Genomic DNA, 18,908 nt, shown 5'->3' on the forward strand with positions numbered 1-18,908 from the left:
CTTCCCCCGCGCGCCGCAGCCAAAGCCCCCATGCTCCCCGCCCCCGCTGCCCCCCGGTGGCCGCCGCTCCTGCTGCTGCTGCTGCTGCCGCAGCTCGCCCGCGGCGCCCCGGCCCGGCCGGGCGCGGAGGGGCAGGCCTCGGAGCTGGTGGTGCCCACGCGGTTGCCCGGCAGCGCGGGCGAGCTCGCGCTCCACCTGTCCGCCTTCGGCAAGGGCTTCGTGCTGCGCCTGGCGCCCGACGACAGCTTCCTGGCGCCCGAGTTCAAGATCCAGCGCCTCGGGGGCCCCGGCCCTGAGGCCGGGGGCGAGCGGGGGCTGCGCGGCTGCTTCTACTCGGGCACTGTGAATGGGGAGCCCGAGTCGCTGGCGGCCGTCAGCCTGTGCCGCGGGCTGAGCGGCTCCTTCCTGCTGGACGGCGAGGAGTTCACCATCCAGCCGCAGGGCGCGGGGGGCTCCTTGGCGCAGCCGCACCGCGTGCAGCGCTGGGGCCCCGGGACCAACCGCGGGGCCTCCGGGCTCGCCGCGGCAGCTGAAGCCCGCCCCCTCCCTCGAGGACCCGAGTGGGAGGTGGAGACCGGAGAGAGGAGGAGGCAGGAGGGAGGCGACGACCAGGGGGAGAAGGAAAAGGAGGACGAGGAGGAGGAGAGCGAAGAAGAGGAGGCAGAAGGTGCCACCGAGCTGCCACCACCCCTGGGGGCCACGAGTAGGACCAAGCGGTTTGTGTCTGAGGCTCGCTTCGTGGAAACGCTGCTGGTGGCCGATGCGTCCATGGCTGCCTTCTATGGGGCCGACCTGCAGGTAGGACTCCGAGAGCCCTCCCCAGTCACCTTGCCTGGAGGCCCCCAGACGCCTCCCAGCGTCTACGAATTCTTCCCTTCCCAATCCCTGCGAGAAAAAACCCTTCCCAATCCTCATCCTCCCAAGCTCGACCCCAAACAAGATTTTCACCTGAGAAAGAGCAGTAATTCTTTTCTTAACTTCTGCCACCCTGGCTTCCACTCTGCCACCCCATACTCCTTCCAATTTAAAATGGAGGTGAGACTCCAGTCCCCACATCCTGAATCTCCTGCAGCACCTGGCGGACTGAGCACACCCCCTAGGCACCTGCCTCTGGGGGCTGAGATAAAGCTGCACATTGAGAAAGATCACCCACCCCACCCGTTATTTTCTCAGCCCTCTACTGTGTCCAGATCCCAGAGGCTGTGGGGAAAGGTAGATGGATGGAAAGAGATGGCTATTTGATTCCCTTTGGGTACAGAACCCAGGTTGCCATAAGTAAAAGACATTGTTTGCAGGGGAAACCTGGAAAGGGGCTGCCCAACTTCTGTGTGCCCAGCTGGTTCTGATCAAGGGGCATGGGCTACCTTGCCAAGATGGCACTCAGCCCTGGCAGAACTTGGCAGTGCCAACATCCAGCACAAAAAGGGAGGGGAACAGAATTTCTGCCTGGGGGCTCAGCCCGGAAAACTGAAGCTTTGGTGGAAAAAGGAGGGGAGAGGGGCTGGGATGTGCCCTTTCGGTCTGTATTCCTGATGGAGCCAGAACCACACTTGGTCCACCCAGCTGCCCTCATCCCAGACACAGCTCTCAACTGAGCTGGGCAGATAAACCAAGCCCAAGGGATGGCTGTAGCCAGACTGTTTCTAGCTAGATGCAAAAATGGTGCTGGATTAACAGGAGGTGTCTGTGTTGCCCTAAGTCTCAATACTTCCCCCAAAGACCAGGCGAAGGTCTTTCCAGGAGGAAAGGAGATAAGGGTTCCAGGAGAGGGTGGCACTGTCTCTACCCCTAGGGAGCCCCGAACCAGACATGTGCCAGGGAGAACTGACCTGCCCAGAGGTCACAGGTTCCTGGGATCCTGGCACCGCAGCAGCTCATTTGACACTTTTGCAGTGATGGCAACCTTGGCTGGGGACCCCATTCTAGGCTCAGCCTGTGCCCTACTGTTGGGGGTACCAAGGGCATCAGCATCACCTGTGCAGACAAGTTTTCTGTCCAGATCTTTCCCACCTTGATGTCATGGACAGCAGGGGAAGCGCTGCGGGTAAGAGGTCCATGTGGCTGCTCTTCTGGCAACTGCAGGGGCCGGTTACACTCTGGGGCAGTCTCCGCTGTGTGCCCTCCCAGAGCACTGTGAGGCCACTCTGAGCCATCAGGGCAGGCTGCCCCATGAGCCTTGGGTCAATGCTGATCTAATATCTGTTTCCCTGCCTACCCCGAGACTCCTTTCCCCAAGCAAGTACTCAAGAAGGTAGCAGGAGAGAGGGCGAGGAGAGGGCTTCTCCCATCTCATTAGGACCCCCACTCCTGCTTCCTAGGAGGCTCCACCAGAAAGAAGCCGAGACAGATTCATTGTGAACCCAGAGCTGGGATGCTGTGCCCCCCTACCTGACGCCCCCCACCCATAGATCAACTTCTAACATCTGCCTGAAAACCAAAACATAGGAGCACCAACAAGAACTCAAAGATATGACAGAAAAGTCCATTTTTCAGCATTTAGAGCCAAAATGTCCTCCTTAGCACCAACCCATCACCTCACTCTTGAGCTCTCACCTAGACACAGGAGACGTTGACTATTGGCCTCAAGGACATGCATGGTGTCTCCAGACATCACAGCTGCTAGAGGCAGACATGCTTTGGTGCCAGGCTCCAGGCGCTGAAGCAGGAGGCTCAGCTATGTTTTGCACCAGGTTTTGTTCCCTTCAGCTTCAGATCCAGGTTTACTGCCACAAACGAGTTGGCTTTCTCTGTCGCAGGGCCACCGGGGTATTCCATCCTCATGTGTGGCCTAGCTCATGCTTGCTCCACCCCACTCCCACATAAACACGTTTCTGGACCATTCATAGCCACTCACAGGTACCTCCACACCCAGCCAGCCAACCTGGATCAGGATCGTGCATCAGAAGTGGCCCCAGGCACCTGGGAAGGCTGAGTTCCTCTCCCTGGGTTCGGGGTGGGGGGCGGGGGGTCCACTTCTAGGTCTCGAACCGGAAAAAAAAGTCTTTCCTCAGCTGAACCAGCCCCACCACCTGCACTTTGGCTGATTGTGTCCTGGCCTACTTGCACCCCTGCTGCCACCATGTGGGGGTGCACAGCTGTTTCTGTGACCACCTACTGGCCCCTCTGCTCTGATGAGCAGACCAGCTATGGAGATGCCACAGGACAGCTCAATCCTCTGGGCTTCCTAAAACAGATGCATGAGCTCAGCTGAGAGAAGACTGAAAATCAAGTCCTGGTGCCCCAAGATCTTGCCTGCCCAGACCCACCTCCCCTGATGGAAGCCAGTTCTTCATAACTCTCCAAGGAGTCCCCTGGAGACTTCATGCACACAGATGGAAGGCACGTTGGGGTGTCTTAGTAATTGGGGGCACGTGAAGATGATGAAAAGAGCCTTTACCCTCTCTGGGGCTTAGATGTCCTCACCTGGGAAGCAAGACGCCTGGACTAGGCCATCAGTTCTAGTCTAAGCGTCTGTGAGGCTGCTTCATGATGAGCCAGTCTTCTGGAAGGTTCAGCCACTCTCTGAGTACGTTCAATGTACAGAGTGTTTTGCAGGCATCACCTCAGTGGAAATACCTGTGGAGGGGACAGGAAGAAACTGCAGCTCACAGAGGACACGTGATCTCCCCAAGGTCACACAGCTCGTAAGTGGCAGGGCTGAGTCTGCAGCCCAGGTCTCCAGAACCTCTGAGTCCGGCTCTGTTCTCATGCCATGCTGCTCCTTTCTCAGAATGAGGGTCCGGAACTCTGCTTACCCTCTGACACTTGTCTACGTAGTGGAGTGGGTCCTGAAATGCAGCAGTCCAAAGGCATCCAGCCAAAGTGTGAGCCCCTGTCTATCCTGAGAAGAAACCACCTTCAAGGCTGAGAGAAAGAATTAGCCATTCCAGAGCCCGGTCTCAGTGCTAAGCGACAATGAAGTTTTCCAGAACTCTGTACAATTGAGTTCACTTAATCCCCTGACAAAAGGGGCCCCTACCTCCCACCTTCTTATCTGGTTTCAGAGTTAACGAGCTCGGACACAGGGGGCTTTCTGAAAAGAGGGCCCACCTCGGAAGAGCCCATTAACTCTGTGTTCATGGGGCGGCTGCTCGTCGTCCCGGATGGACCTGGAGCAGAATGAGCAGTGCCCGCCAGGTGTCCGTCTGGGAAATCTGTCCCGCCAGCGTTCGGCAGCGAGCAGAGCCTCTGAATTCTCTTCTTAGCAGAGAGAGTCCTAAGAGTAGCACTCCTCTTCCCCAAGGCAGACCACAGCATTCCCAGGTCAGACTGTCACAGCCATCTCAACTGCCCCTTACCTATGTCCTCTGGGGAAAAGATTCTGAACACTAAGGCCACTGTATAGCCCAGTTTGCCCAGCACTGGGACAGTTTGTGTCTGCTCTGGCGTAATTATTAACAGTACCATCTTTCACTCTCAAGGTTTGGAATGATAAGAGAACAGATAACTGCCCCACTAGCTCTGTAGCTACCCGTGTCTTCACGGGAGAAAGCCAAGTGCCATACATGCGTGAATGGTGTTCGCCCACTGGCAAAAGAATGAGTCTTTTCCATCTCTTGTGTCTGGTGCTGTCAGAATGATCAAAGTTAGGGAGTATTTCCCAAAGAAAATGTCTCAGTATCCAAAGGTCACCACGTCCCCCTGCCCTGGGGTGGGGTGTGTGCCGGCTTGCGTGCATGCCTTAGGTTTGTTTGGGCTGGACTGCAGTTTTCCCTGCAGCAGCAAGGATGGGTGGCAGTGAGTATGAAGACCAAGGGCATAGACTTTGGAGCAAAGTAGTACTGAGTGTCCTTGAGCAAGGTGCCTGTTTCTCTGTACCTTGATTTCTTCACCAGCAAAATAGAAGCAGTGACACCAAAGTCCTAGCATTGTCTTGAGGATGCAACAAAATATGGAAAGCACCTGACCCACTGTCTGGGACAGATAGGTGCTCAACAAGGCGTAGCTGTTACTAGAGTTGCCTTTGGTGATGGAAACCCTTTGTCAGAGTGGGGAGACAGGAGGGCCATATGCCATCGGGGGGCCAGTCACTGCTGTTTCAGCTTTCCTGTCCCACACAACAGAGAGGCCTTCTTTTCCAGCTTTCCCTGGCTCTGAGTGTTTAAGGTAGTTCTGCACAGCTGTGTGCTTTGGACAGGTGACACCACCCGGGGAACATGGAGGGTGTCCATGCAGGCCCCTCTCTCTTCTCCTCTCACTTTTCTTCCTTTACCTCTTCCCCACCCAACCCCAGCATGATCTCAGGCCCGACAGAGACTCAGGGAGGACAGAGGAATACACCAGGTGCTGAGGTGGGAGAGTGTCCCCATGGCCACTCTGCTCCTTCTGGCCCCCCAGGCGAGCTGCGGGGAAAGCGTGGGACCTTCAGTGTGAAGAGTGAAGTGTAACAGGCAACGTTCTGCACGGGAGAAGGAGCTGCCGGCCACGCTTCTGGCCGGGGCCTGGCCTTCCCCTAGACTCCCACCGAAGCCGACCTGGGCTGCCACGGGGACTGTGAGGAAGGAATCTCCTTGTCTGTATCTCAATGAACCCAAGAGGATTATGTCCCAGCCAGCTGGCCGGGTGTTCTCTATTCCAGCTCCCTGGGGCACCAACAGAAGAGGACACTTCCACTGGTTAAGGGCTCGAGAGCCCCAAGCCATTCCAGAGAAAGGCTGTTTGGCCACCCCTGGCTGGGCTGATAGTGGGCTCCCACCTCCCTGACATGGTTTTGGAGGTTACCTGCTGTGCTGGAGCCCCCCACTTTGTGGGGCGGGGGGCGGACAGGATCCTGTTCACTTCTTCAGCAAGCAGCCTGCACTGGCTGGGGAGCAGGGAGGTGTAAGTAGATGCCAGGTGGTGGGGCTCGCCTGACCTTCTCTGGGACTGGTTGTGGCCTGGCCCCATGGGCTGTACGTCAGGCCACCTTTGGAGCTCAGGAGATTGGTGGAGACTCAGAGGCTCACAGAACCCCGGGCACCCTGCCCAGGCTCAATGGTCCTTCCCGAGAGGGAACCGTGAGATGCGCTGCAAAGGTGAGGTGTTGCCATCACTGTCTCTCAGAAGAGCTAGGTGGGAGGGAAGATGGCGGGGAGGGCAGTGGGACCGGGATTTGGGATTTGGAAAGGAACGCTGGACCACAGAACCCTGTCAGCCCTCTGGAAATGAAAGTGATCTCCTGAGACAATCAGCGTGACGCAGACCTGTGCTTCCCCTCCGCTCAGTGCGGCGCGCAGACCGCCCCAGACCGCCAGTCTCCGGTTCCCTGTGCTCAGCTGCCTTGGCCCGACGCTTAGCAGCTGGCATCTCTTGGCTTCACACCTTCTTCGTAAGACCCCGTCTTCCCCAGTTTTCAGAGTGTGAAATTGGGACTCAAAGGGAAGAAATCTTCTGAGGACAGTTGCTGGTTGCCTTGGAAGAAATTCTAAGGGTTGGTCCCTGGCCCATCAGATCCTGGCCCTTCCTAGAGAGACCAGGAGACTTTCTGCCTCCTGGACGCAGCAAAGACCTGGCCAGGAATTCGCCTCAGCAAGCTACCATTCCTCAGCGCTCACCCCAGTTGCATAATGATGTGATTGCTTTTTTCCCTCCGGAATCCAATTCCAGGAGCCAGTGCCAAGTTTAGCTTGCTGATAAGATGTTTACATCAGCCTAAACATAGCCGGAGTGTTTGACGTGCTCAGCAACCTGCCTACCCCGTCTGTGGGGCTAACAAAATCCCTGGCGCGGTGCCTGCGAGGTGAACAGACAGATCCCATTCACAAGTAATGGGATTCTTCTGGAACTCCCACACATGGCCTCACCCCATGGAATGTCCCTCTCCAGCCTTTCCTTTCCCTCCTTCCACTCCCACTTTCCAGACCACAGGAGAAGAAAAAGAGGTTCCCGAGAGCTGGGGCCGCACAGAGGCAGGGGAGGCCAGCGGCAGCTCAGCTGGCCACACTTGGGCTCCAGACGTGCCTGCCCCTGCCCCTTCTCTCCGCTCTGCAAAACACTCCCAGCGGCCTCTGAGGCAGCGGGGTGAGTGCCATCTGGCCTCCTCCAGCCTCAGAATCCAGCAGGGGAGAGTAGGCAGCCCAAGGACAGGAAGAGGCCAAGCAATGGTGTGGGCCCTTTCTGCCGGCACAGGTCTCTGCAGGGCCCCAGATTCTCTCAAGCCCTGGGCAGAAGGGCATGGACCCTTCCAGGCTGTCCAGACAAATCAGGAAGCCGAGCCCCGGAAAACTTAATGCGAAGAGTGTGGACTTCAGAAACAGACACGCCCGGGCTGGCATCCTGGCTTTAATCGCTGTGTGACCGTCTACGTCCTCATTCATCAAATGGGAATTATTAACACGACACCTACTTCACAGAGTCCACGTGAGAGTTTGACAAGGTGACAGGTGTACAGTGTGCCGGTGACTGGTGCGGACTAGCTACTGTGAGGAGTTTAACTTTAGAGCACAGTTTTCAGGGTTAGCCAGTCCCACCCTGAAGAGGAGAGGTTGCCCCAACAGACAGCAGGAAAGTGTTCGGCTGGATTCTAAGAGGGAGATTCTACTGACCTTGAGCACACAGCTAGTTGCTTCTGGGCTGAGGCCAGGGAGAGGTGGGGTGGTGGGCAGGGAGACAGTTGGTGTCGAGATTAAGGCGGAATAAGCCATGCAGTCTAATGGAACTTTCTGTCTGCACACTCCAGTACAGTAGCCACAGGCCATGTATGGCTATTAATGTACCTGAAATGTGGCCGGTGCCACACTGTAACTTTAATTTTATTGAGTTCTAATTAATTTGGATTTAGATAGCCGTATGAAGCTGGTCTGGATAGTAAGTGTACAAGCTTTGGAGCCAGGCAGATCCGGGTTCAAATGCTGGCTGCACTTGCCTTAGCTTTGTGATCTTGGGCCAGTTACTGAGCCTCAGTTTTCTTGTGTGTAAAATGAAGGGAAATAACACGGAGGCCCCAGGATTTTGTGGGTCTTTGGCGAGACGCTATATACCAGATGCTCAGCCCAGAGCCTGGCACACAGTAAATGCCCAAGGACAAGAGGTGGTGGCAGTGGGCAGGCCAAGCCGTGAGATCTGACCCTTCTGTCTGCCTGTTGCTCCTTCCTTCCGACAGAACCACATGCTGATGTTAATGTCTGTGGCAGCGCGAATCTACAAGCACCCCAGCATCAGGAACTCCATCAACCTGATGGTGGTAAAGGTGCTGATAGTGGAAGATGAAAAATGGGGCCCAGAGGTGTCGGACAACGGTGGGCTCACACTGCGCAACTTCTGCAACTGGCAGCGGCGCTTCAACCAGCCAAGCGACCGCCATCCTGAGCACTACGACACGGCCATCCTGCTCACCAGACAGGTCTGTGCCCGGCTCCGGAAGCCCGTGGGAGGAGGGGAGGCGGGACGGGCAGATCAAAGGGAGGACCACTGGGCCTGCCCAAACATGGGAACTGTCTCCCTGCTGGCCCCAGCTGGACGCCAGAAGCCTCACGCTCAGAATGACGGGGAGGAGGTCATGAGGACAAGTGTGAGGTATTTGCAAGGGAAGGGAGAAGAATCCCGTAAGGGCGCTTTTCCAAAAGTTTGTGACCAGCTGTCTGCTGAGGTCATACATAACAAGGAGAAATGGGCTCAAACTGCCCAGCAAGAGATCTGGGATTGGAATGAAGAGAGGGGTTCTATCGTCAGTGGCTGCTAAACATAGGGGCAGGTAGCCAGGGCTCCCCCCAAGATTTCCCCACTGTAGGGGGGCTGCACACCTATCTGGTATGATTTAATTGGACAGCTTCCTGATGGCAAGAGAGGGTGACAATATGTGCCACCCCAGGCGGCCCCACCAAGCAAGCACTGGTGTTATCCCCTTCCTACAACTGAGGAAACTGAGGCGCAGAGAGGCCCCTCCCCCACGGTGGCAGCACCCACGGCTGCTGGCGGCCCTGCTGTCGGCTCATGCTCTGAGCCACTGTGCGCTGTCCTGCCTCCCAAAACAAGCCTTGGAAGTCCTGTCCAGCCCCGGGCTGCCACCAGCCTAGACAGAGGAACAGGCCGCCTCACACAAGTGCCTGTGTGAAGACAGAGGGAGACCTTCTGTGCTGTGTCACTCAGAAATCCATCCTCATAGCCTTTGTGGGCTCTTTGTCTTGTTTTGTTTTATAACAAAAGTAAATTTCATGGGTCACTCTCTAAGTTAGAAAGACCGAGGGTGGGTGAACTGGCTTGACCATAAACGAGACAGAAAAACCCAACAGAGCGAGGACACTAGGTGGGGTTCCAGACACGTCGAGCCCTACTGTTGCTCCCCCCCCCTTAAAACTCAATAAGTGCAGGTGTCGCACAGGCCGGCGGGCGAGGGGCTCACCAGCTGCTCAGGGTGAGCTCCGTGTCCATGCCGGCCCCACCTGCCAGCCACACGCACACGCTGACGCGCTCTCACTCTCTTCCCACCAAGCAGAACTTCTGCGGGAAGGAGGGCTTGTGCGATACCCTGGGCGTGGCAGACATTGGCACCATCTGCGACCCCAACAAGAGCTGCTCCGTGATCGAGGATGAGGGGCTGCAGGCAGCACACACTCTGGCCCATGAACTAGGTGAGATTTGCCGTGCCAAAGCCCACGGCACCGCATCCCAGGGAACTGCCCCTTCCAGACCCCAGGTAGCCCAGATCCCGAGGAATATGCAGCCCTCACACTGAGCGACGGTCTCCTCGTAATTCTGACAGAGCAAGTGTTAATGTATACAAATAGATATTGTACTTGATGTCGTTGCACATAACTCCACTCCCACACCAGGCATAAGTCCAGAATACTAAAATAGTGTCCTGGACTGTCATCCAGGGTCACCTGAAGAATGCCAAAGCACGAGACAGACGTGCGGGGGGATTCCTGGTGCTGTGCATCTGGGAGAGAGGAGTTGTGCAGAGTGACGTGTAGGAGAGAAACAGAGGTGAATGCAAATTCAAGACAGGCTGAGACAGGGGGAAAATGGGTGTCAGTGCTCCTCAGTCATCTGAGCGAGCTTCCTAGAAGAGAGAAGCCCAGGGGGACGCTGGAAACAAACATCTTCAGAGAGTAAGGGGGTGGCCATTCCCACAAGGAGCTGGCGACGGGTCAGCACAGCGCATGCCTCCCCCGTCTGTCCCGCCTGCTGGGCCAGGTGGGGAGCACGCGGGCAGAACAGGGCGGGCAAGCGGACAGCAGCCTCTGTCCTCCCCCAGGACACGTCCTCAGCATGCCCCATGACGACTCCAAGCCCTGCACGCGGCTCTTCGGGCCCATGGGCAAGCACCACATGATGGCGCCACTCTTCGTCCACCTGAACAAGACGCTGCCCTGGTCTCCCTGCAGCGCCATGTACCTCACGGAGCTCCTGGACGGTGGGCACGGTAGGCACCGCCTGGCTCCTGCCCTGCTTCTCCCCGTCCAGCTGTGCTTTCTCACAGAGCTCTTAGACGTGTGTCTAGGAGGTTGTCCCACCCGGCCCCCATGTCGTGGCATTCAAACCAGCCCCCAGAGCCTGTTCTCCCTTGCTCCATCCTCCAGCAGCCTGAGTTCCAGGCTGGTTTAGATCATTAGTCACGAGGCAGGTGGACTTAGTCTGAGAAGGTTGTCTGGAGGAGGGGTGTGAACGGAGCTCGCAGGACTAGAAGAACACAGCACAGAGGAGAATCGTGCGCCAGCTCAGCAATGGCAGGGAGGCAGCGGACGCATCATGGAAGAGCAACAAGTGGGAGGGAGGTGCCTGGTTAGAGCAGCTGGAATTACAGTTGGAGTAAGGCACTGAAGCAATGCATTCGAGAGTCTTCTCATTAACGGAGGTGGGGACACATAGGATACAAAAATAGTAGATTACTCAAACAGCAATATTTGGGCTTTATTTGCATGCCGGGTTTTAAGAGCACGTTTACATCCCAATTATATTGTGCTGTGGGTTAATATCGTCAAGCTGGTATTCACTGGGCACACACTGAATGTCAGGGGAATGCATCCTAGATAGCAAAGGAAAGTCAGTCCTGAAAAACTTTGCAACTAATAGTCAAAAATTAGATAAGCTCTACATAGATGATTGACTATTGACAGTTTTTAGGGGGAGGTCAGGGAAGCCATGATGCCTAGACCGTCAAGCCCGTGGGTCAAGAGGCCACGGAGAGCTGAGAGGGGGAGGCCCTGTCCTCATTCATGCTCCTCTGCTTCCCCGTTTCTCAGGAGACTGCCTCCTAGACGCCCCCACCGCGGCCCTGCCCCTCCCCACAGACCTCCCAGGCCGCAGGGCCCTCTATGAGCTGGACCAACAGTGCAAGCAGATCTTTGGGCCGGGTTTCCGCCACTGCCCCAACACCTCTGCACAGGACGTCTGCGCCCAGCTCTGGTGCCACACGGATGCGGCCGAGCCCCTCTGCCACACCAAGAACGGCAGCCTGCCCTGGGCGGACGGCACGCCCTGTGGGCCTGGGCACCTCTGCTTGGAAGGCAGCTGTCTGCCTGAGGAGGTCGTGGAGAGGCCCAAGGTGAGAGATGGCCTCTGTGGGGAGCGGGGAGGAGAAGGAGAAAGTAGAGGGGAGGCGGACAGAGGGCTGTGTTCAAGGGGAAAACCACACTTGAGAGTTAAGAACTAAGAGGCTTTGGCCAGGCTGCAACACAAGACTTCTAAGAAAAATCACCCATCTGTTAACAAACCAAAGCATACGTATCCACAAGTGAGGAGCCCTTGGGGGCCATACTCGTAGTCAATGGGGTGGCACTGCTGTTGCTCCAGGCGTCAGGGGACTCCCCCTCGGAGCTGCTTTGGGGCTGACTCGATGGCTCGTGCAGATTGGTGAGACGCGTGAAGACAGGAAGGCGGCACTCACACACGGAGCCACTACGAATCCCATTACAAACAGAGCCACCTGGAATGCGAGCATTCCCTCAAGAATTGAGCAAAAACTATCCATAGCCCACCCACGTTAGAGCTGAACTCATAATTAGAGGTCCGGGGAATGACTGCAATGGTGGGAATCCCATACTTAGGAGGAGGGGACGGAATCAGAGCCACCTCTGACCAGGCAGAGAAAACTGGGCCCAGAAGAGAGTGAGCTTACAAGAAAATGAAGGCCATGCCAGTGAGGGTTTTTAAATGATTGGCTTCTCTGCCCGGCTCTTAATACGTCCAAACGGCGAGGCTGCTCACATTTCTCCGACTGTGAATCACGGAGCCATTGCTAGGAAACAGCAGCCGCGGAGCCTCGCAGCCTCGGCCAGGCCAGCGCTGTTTGCCAGGCGCCCGCCAAGGGCCGTCCTCAGGCTTCTGTGCTGAGCCCGGGAGCCTGCCTGGGCCGGGTAAGCCGCGCACGCTTGTCCTGAGCCTCAGCCGACACAGGGTTCCTGGACTCCGCTGCCCCGTTCAGTCTCCTCACACGTTACTGCGTGGAGGAGAGCAGAGGGGTCTGTCCACCCATCCCCAGAGGCAGAGCCAAGCTAAATGCAGGGAGAGGTTGACATGAAATGATCATGGATGATGTTTATCATCTGCTTTGAAGGAGAGAAGACAGATCATAAAGTACTCTATGTATGCAGAAGCATATCTTTGTAAAATAAAAGCACCACATCTGTGTGATTATATATCGAGAACAAAAGTATGAAAGGATATTGGTAAAAATCATGTCAATGGTTTTATCTGGGTAGCAGTATTTTTAAGAAGAGTTAATTTTTTTTTTTTTTACATTTTCCTGTATTTTTTATAAGAGCAAGTATTACTTTTATAATTTATTTATTTATTTTAGAGGCTGGGTCTTGCTCTGTCACCCAGGTGGAGTGCAGTGGCATAATCATAGCTCACTGCAGCCTTGAACTCCTGTGCTCAAGTGATCCTCCTGCCTCAGCCTCCCGAGTAGCTGGGACTACAGGCACCTGCCACCACACCTGGCTATGTTTTTAACTTATTTTTTTGTACAGACAGTGTCTCACTGTGTTGCCTAGGCTGGTCAGCCTTAAGCAATCCTCCAACCTCAGCCTCCCAAAGTGCTGAGATTATAGGCATAAGTCACTGCGCCTGGCCAGTTATTTAAAAATTATAATCATTTTGAAGACTCTATCAAAGGGCAAAGCTTTGTTCTCATAGATCAGTTGTAAAATGGAAAGCAATTCTGTTTATTTCCTAGACATTATCCTGTCACCGTAACCAATAGCTGGTAGACTAGTGACAACACCCCCTGGTGATTACTCTTTTAGACCAGGGTTTCTCTACCTTGGCACTGTGGCATTTGGGGCTGGATAAGCCTTTACTGTGAGGCCTGGGCACTGTTGGATGCTTAGCAGCATCCCTGGTCTCCACTCATGAGATGCCAGTAACATACACCCTCCCCAGTTGTAACATCCAAAGTGTCTCCAGACATTGGCAAATGTCCCCTGGAGGACAGTTAATGAGTCCAGCACAGTCTCCGGGTTCACGGAGCCTACAGCCCAGCAGGCCACACAGTGAGTGAACAAACGATCGAGGCAGTTCACAGAACCCATGCACCGAAACAAGAACAGCTAGAGGGAGGAGTCAGGGCTACAGCCACCCGGCTGTACAGAGACCGAAGCCTCTCCTTTGCTCCTGATTCAATGCGATCTTGTATCTTACAGGCTGTGGTAGATGGAGGCTGGGCCCCGTGGGGACCCTGGGGAGAATGTTCTCGGACCTGCGGAGGAGGAGTACAGTTTTCACACCGTGAGTGCAAGGACCCTGAGCCTCAGAACGGAGGAAGATACTGCCTGGGTCGGAGAGCCAAGTACCAGTCATGCCACACGGAGGAATGCCCCTCTGATGGTAACTGCCACTTAGGGCCACACCTGCCAGAACAAATGCTATTGTTGCTGCAACAGATTCCCCAGAGGAGGAGGAGGGTAGGTCTCCCAGGATGCAGGGTTTTGCCTGTGACTTAGACCTAAAGGTTCTGCAAGGCACCGAGCTTGGGGTCAGCCCTCAGGGACCCAAAACAGTTCTCATTATGTTGAAAGAACCTGGCAAAGTCAAGGAGAGAAATTGCCCTAGCCTTCCAAGATGTGGAGACAGAGGATGTCACTCCCAACGAAACTTACTAGGGAGGGGCCTCTGCAGAGGGGCCAGTGTCTAAGATAGTAATCTTTCTGGAGGCATCTGAACCCTCCTCTGTGTGCAGGATGGAAGTGTTTTGCAAAGCAAGTGTCAGAGCCAAACCTCCAAGGTCTTTCCAGCCAACATTCAGCCCAGGGCGGAGGGAGGCTTTCTGAATCTGATTCCTGTGCACATTCCTTCTGAAAAGAGTTGCACATCTTCCCTTAGGGCCATGGCAACTGCCTGACAGGACCTTGCTGGAAGCAACACTACCTCCACCTCCTCTTGGTGTATTCCTATCCCCTAGTACCTGCTAGAGAGCACACACATTAACTTAGGGGTGGTAAGGGACAGCAGCAAACTATCAGAGGGAAGCATTAGTTTTTTTCCCACCATCCCATCCAACTGCCCTTCATGCAGCTCCAAGAAGCATTGGCAGGCATGAAAAGACAAGCAAAGCTTTAAGGGAGATTCAACGAAGTGCAAAGACACACTGGCATTGGGTTAAATCTGTAGGCTTTGCAGTTCTGCAAGACAAGAAGGATCCACAATGGATTAAGGCTTTAGAAACTTTGCCCTGGAATGGTGAGGGCTTGCCTGGCATATGGGGTGAGATATTCCTGGGGAAAAGGGGAAGGTAGGAATAAACATAAGGGACAAGGTAGGCATGGGCAACAGGTGACATCATGATTTCAGATGCATGTGTGGGAGGCTAGATGCAGGGTTCCTGTGAAGCCGCAAGGCCTGGGCTTGTGACGGTGAGAGTGGGAGGCAGGCATTTGAAATCACAAGCAGTCCTGGATGTCGTGTAGGACTCTGTGACAGGTTGGAAATGGTGGAGAGAGGTGCTCGAATGTTCTGGAGACACCAAATGTTCTGCTGACCAGGCAGCAGCGTCAGACTTGCATATGGTCGTATCACCAGATGAAAATCAAACCAGCTAGTGGGAGGACCATCTGGAGCTTGGCCTTGCTGGGGCTGGAGGTGATGGCAGTGCATACAAATGCAGCTCCTCCCCAGGGACCAGGGTTACAGAAGGTGGGTGAGGGGCAAGAGCAGAGCTAGAAATGTAGATTTAGGAGGCTCTGGCCAATGTCCAGTGTCAATGAGGAAATCAAGATAGAGCATGATCAGCAGAGTCCTGAAAATAGAGCTCCCTGTGTCATCTGTGCCTTCCAAGCTTACTGAATTGTTCCCTGTTGCTACCTAAGTTTATTCATCTCCAAAACAGAATGAAAATCTTTCCCAAATGGAAAGGATATTTATCCCAAAACGTGTAGCATGAGGCTGGAGGGCTGCAGTCCTTGCCCCTCTCAGTAAGGGTCACGCATGCAGCTGGGGGTGTGTCTGGGAATGGTGGGCCCAGATGACACTGGGCCTGCGTCGGTGGGTCGAGTCCAAAACCAAGAGGAAGAAAGGCGCCCGGGATGCAGGCATTTCCCACCTGGGTCCTCCCTGCTGCAGCATGTGCGTTATCTCCGCGCCGTTTCTTGCCGTTTTCAGGGAAAAGCTTCAGGGAGCAGCAGTGTGAGAAGTACAATGCCTACAACTACACTGACATGGACGGGAATCTCCTGCAGTGGGTCCCCAAGTACGCAGGGGTGTCCCCCCGGGACCGCTGCAAGTTGTTCTGCCGAGCCCGAGGGAGGAGTGAGTTCAAAGTGTTCGAGGCCAAGGTGAGAATCCCCCTGGGACTCAGCTCCGAAGACAGGGAGGGAGGTCGCCATCCCCGCCCCACCTGCCAGCTGCTTCTGTGCTGAGCACACCCTCTGTCACCTCTCCTCTCCCTACTGCAGGTGATCGACGGGACCCTGTGTGGCCCGGAGACTCTGGCCATCTGCGTCCGTGGCCAGTGTGTCAAGGCTGGCTGTGACCACGTGGTGGACTCACCTAGGAAGCTGGACAAGTGCGGGGTGTGTGGGGGCAAAGGCAACTCCTGCAGGAAGGTCTCCGGTTCCCTCAGCCCCTCCAGGTGAGTGTCCCGGGAGTGGCGTCTCTAGGTGGGAGAGCGTAATGGGCTTCGGACTCTGACAGGCCCAGGTTTGAATTGTGGCAGCTACTTAATAGCTATGTGGGTTGGGCATAGCTGAGCTTCAGTTCTTTATAAAACGTCAGCAGTCCTGTCTGCCCGAGAGTCACCGTAAGGACTGCGTGAGGTGGGATGGCTGGAGCACTGGGCACAGTGTCTAGCCTGTAGGAAGGACGGACACACAGCAGCGGTTACTTTTACGAGAGCTGGAGCCGTGTGGCTAGGGAGGAATCGTCTCCGAGTCAGTCCGCAACAGCGCTGCGCCGAACAACCTGGACCTCTGCCAGAAAACCTCTCTTCCAGGCCTGTTTTGGGAAGGGCGTCTCATCCGAAGCCTGGCAGGCCCTGTCCTTCCTGCAGGATCTTGAGAGAAGGGGTACCAAGGAGGGGCCTCAGCAGCCTCAGAGCTTTCATGAATCCGCAAACTCCAGATACTTTTCTGACATAGTAATGCCCCCCATTCATAAAACTGCCAATATTTTCCAAAGCGCTTTCACTTCCGTGGTCTCGTTTGATTCCTAAAATAAGTCTATGAGGTGGGCAAGGCCAATACTATTCTTCATCATTTTACAGATGAAGAAATGAAGGCACTTAGCTGGGCGCGGTGGCACATGCCTATGGCCCCGGCTACACAGCGGGGCTGAGGTGGGAGGATCACTTGAGCCCAGGAGTTCGAGACCAGCCTGGGCAATACAGCAAGAGCCCATCTCTAAAAGGAGAAAGAAAGAAAAGAAGTTAATTCACAAAAATATTAAGTGACCCTTCCAAGGTTATATTGATAGTTAATGACAGCCAGAAAGAACCCAGTTTTCTTAAGTTCTAGACAGTTTTTTTCCTGCCATTCCATGCACTTCTTGGAGAGCAGGGGCAAGGACAGGTGTTTTAATGGGCCACACGGTGCCCTCCGGCATCCAGTACATATACCTGTACCTCTGGCGGCTCCAGGAGCATCCATCCCTCCTCCCACTGCCCCCACCCGCATCCCTCGGGGTTTTGAAAAGCACTCACTTCTTAGTATTCTACCTCCTGAAGCTTACCCGCCCTGCCCCGTTCTGTGGGTGTGGGTGTGTGTGTCTATCTTTATCTCTAACTCTCTCATCTCACCAGCCTCAGAGAACAGATCAGCCTATAGCAGACAATTTGGGACGTTTTCAAATCTAAGCTCAAAGGATATAGAAAAAAGAAGCATGAGCTATTCAGGAGCTGGGTTCCTCAGCCGCCTTCTGTGAGGCATTAGACAGATGGGGCTGTGGATAGCTTCCCGGCCCCACACTAAGCAGACATGCCCCTAGCCTGCGCAGCCTGGAGCCCCAGAAGGGAACAAAGACCTAAGCTTTCTCCGGCCCACATAAAGCCCTATGCCTATAATGGACTTGAAATAGTTTCCCAAAACATCTTATCCCCCCGAAGCACAGTGCTCACGGTGTCTGGACACACCCAGAAGGCGGCTCAGAAGCAGCAGGCTTCACCCCGATCCTGCCCTGGGGCCATAGTAACCAAATACTAGCAGCTGACTCCAAGACGAGAGGTGGCGTGAGATTTCCATCATGTTCGGATCTAGAATAGGTGTGTGGAACAGATTCCCCACGTGGGTTTGAGCTCTGGGTATGGCGGTGGCCTAGCACAGTTTTATCTCAGGAACTAGCGACACTGAGATCTCATTTGAGAGGCGCCAGGTCTGGCTGCTCCGAGGCGGCTTTCCAGCCCCTCTGCCCTCTCCTCTCTGTGCCACCGTCAAGACCACATAGCTAAACTCCTCAACCCACGCATTCGAAACAGAATTGCCAGACGAAGCAAAAATCCTTGAAAATCCCAACATAGAAGCCATTCCCGTCTGCCTCGGCAGCTAATTTGTTTAGAATGTGGGGGCAGTTGCTTAATTATTTGCTCGTGGGTTTTGCCTGCCACCCCCAGCCCTCTGGGGTGCCCACTTCAGTGTCCAAGGCACCTTCACGACCCACACTGCATTGCCACTGGTCCTAACGGTGTCTTTCTGCTCCTGTTGTAGTTACGGCTACAATGACATTGTCACCATCCCAGCTGGTGCCACTAACATCGACGTGAAACAGCGCAGCCACCCCGGAGTGCAGAACGATGGCAACTACCTAGCGGTGAAGACGGCCGACGGGCGGTACCTGCTCAACGGCAACCTGGCCATCTCCGCCATAGAGCAGGACATCCTGGTGAAGGGGACCATCCTGAAGTACAGCGGCTCCATTGCCACCCTGGAGCGGCTGCAGAGCTTCCGGCCCCTACCTGAGCCTCTGACCGTGCAGCTCCTGACGGTGCCTGGTGAGGTCTTCCCGCCCAAAGTCAAATACACCTTCTTCGTTCCCAACGACGTGGACTTCAACGTACAGAACAGCAAAGAGAGAGCAACCACCAACGTCATCCAGCCGCTGCTCCACGCGCAGTGGGTGCTGGGGGACTGGTCTGAGTGCTCGGGCACCTGCGGAGCTGGCTGGCAGCGGCGAACTGTGGAGTGCAGGGACCCCTCCGGCCAGGCCTCCGCCGCCTGCAACAAGGCTCTGAAACCTGAGGATGCCAAGCCCTGCGGAAGCCAGCCGTGCCCCCTGTGATCCAGTGGGGCGGGGGCTGGTCTTGTGCTGGACGTGGGGTGCTGGGGTGCAGACAAGGTCCCCACTGTGGTGACTGTACGTATCGAGATGGCATGGCCCACCCAGGCCTCCCATTGCCGCAGCCCCTCGGGTACTGCATGAATTCATAAGGGGAGGAGGAGAGGGGGTGGGACAACAGATCCTAACGTCAGCTGTCTAGTGGACTGGACCTTGCTCGGGTTCAAGTAGAGGGCATAGGTTAAAAGGTAAAAGTGCACTTATTGACCCAAACAGGACAGAGTCAGCCT

General features: G+C 55.3%; 1 protein-coding gene across 1 annotated transcript; it reads left to right on the top strand.

The window, feature by feature from the left end:
- The first annotated feature begins 30 nt into the window (after positions 1 to 30).
- Positions 31 to 18,621, top strand: ADAMTS8 (ADAM metallopeptidase with thrombospondin type 1 motif 8). Its single transcript, XM_069468688.1, has 9 exons — positions 31 to 798; positions 8,081 to 8,320; positions 9,413 to 9,548; positions 10,175 to 10,342; positions 11,163 to 11,464; positions 13,563 to 13,746; positions 15,517 to 15,689; positions 15,810 to 15,985; positions 18,051 to 18,621. Exons 1-9 carry the CDS (start codon positions 31 to 33, stop codon positions 18,619 to 18,621), a joined length of 2,718 nt encoding a protein of 905 aa, XP_069324789.1.
- Positions 18,622 to 18,908: the final 287 nt, after the last annotated feature.

The sequence above is a fragment of the Eulemur rufifrons genome, chromosome 6 (genome assembly GCF_041146395.1).
Source record: "Eulemur rufifrons isolate Redbay chromosome 6, OSU_ERuf_1, whole genome shotgun sequence".
NCBI classification, from domain to species: Eukaryota; Metazoa; Chordata; class Mammalia; order Primates; family Lemuridae; genus Eulemur; species Eulemur rufifrons.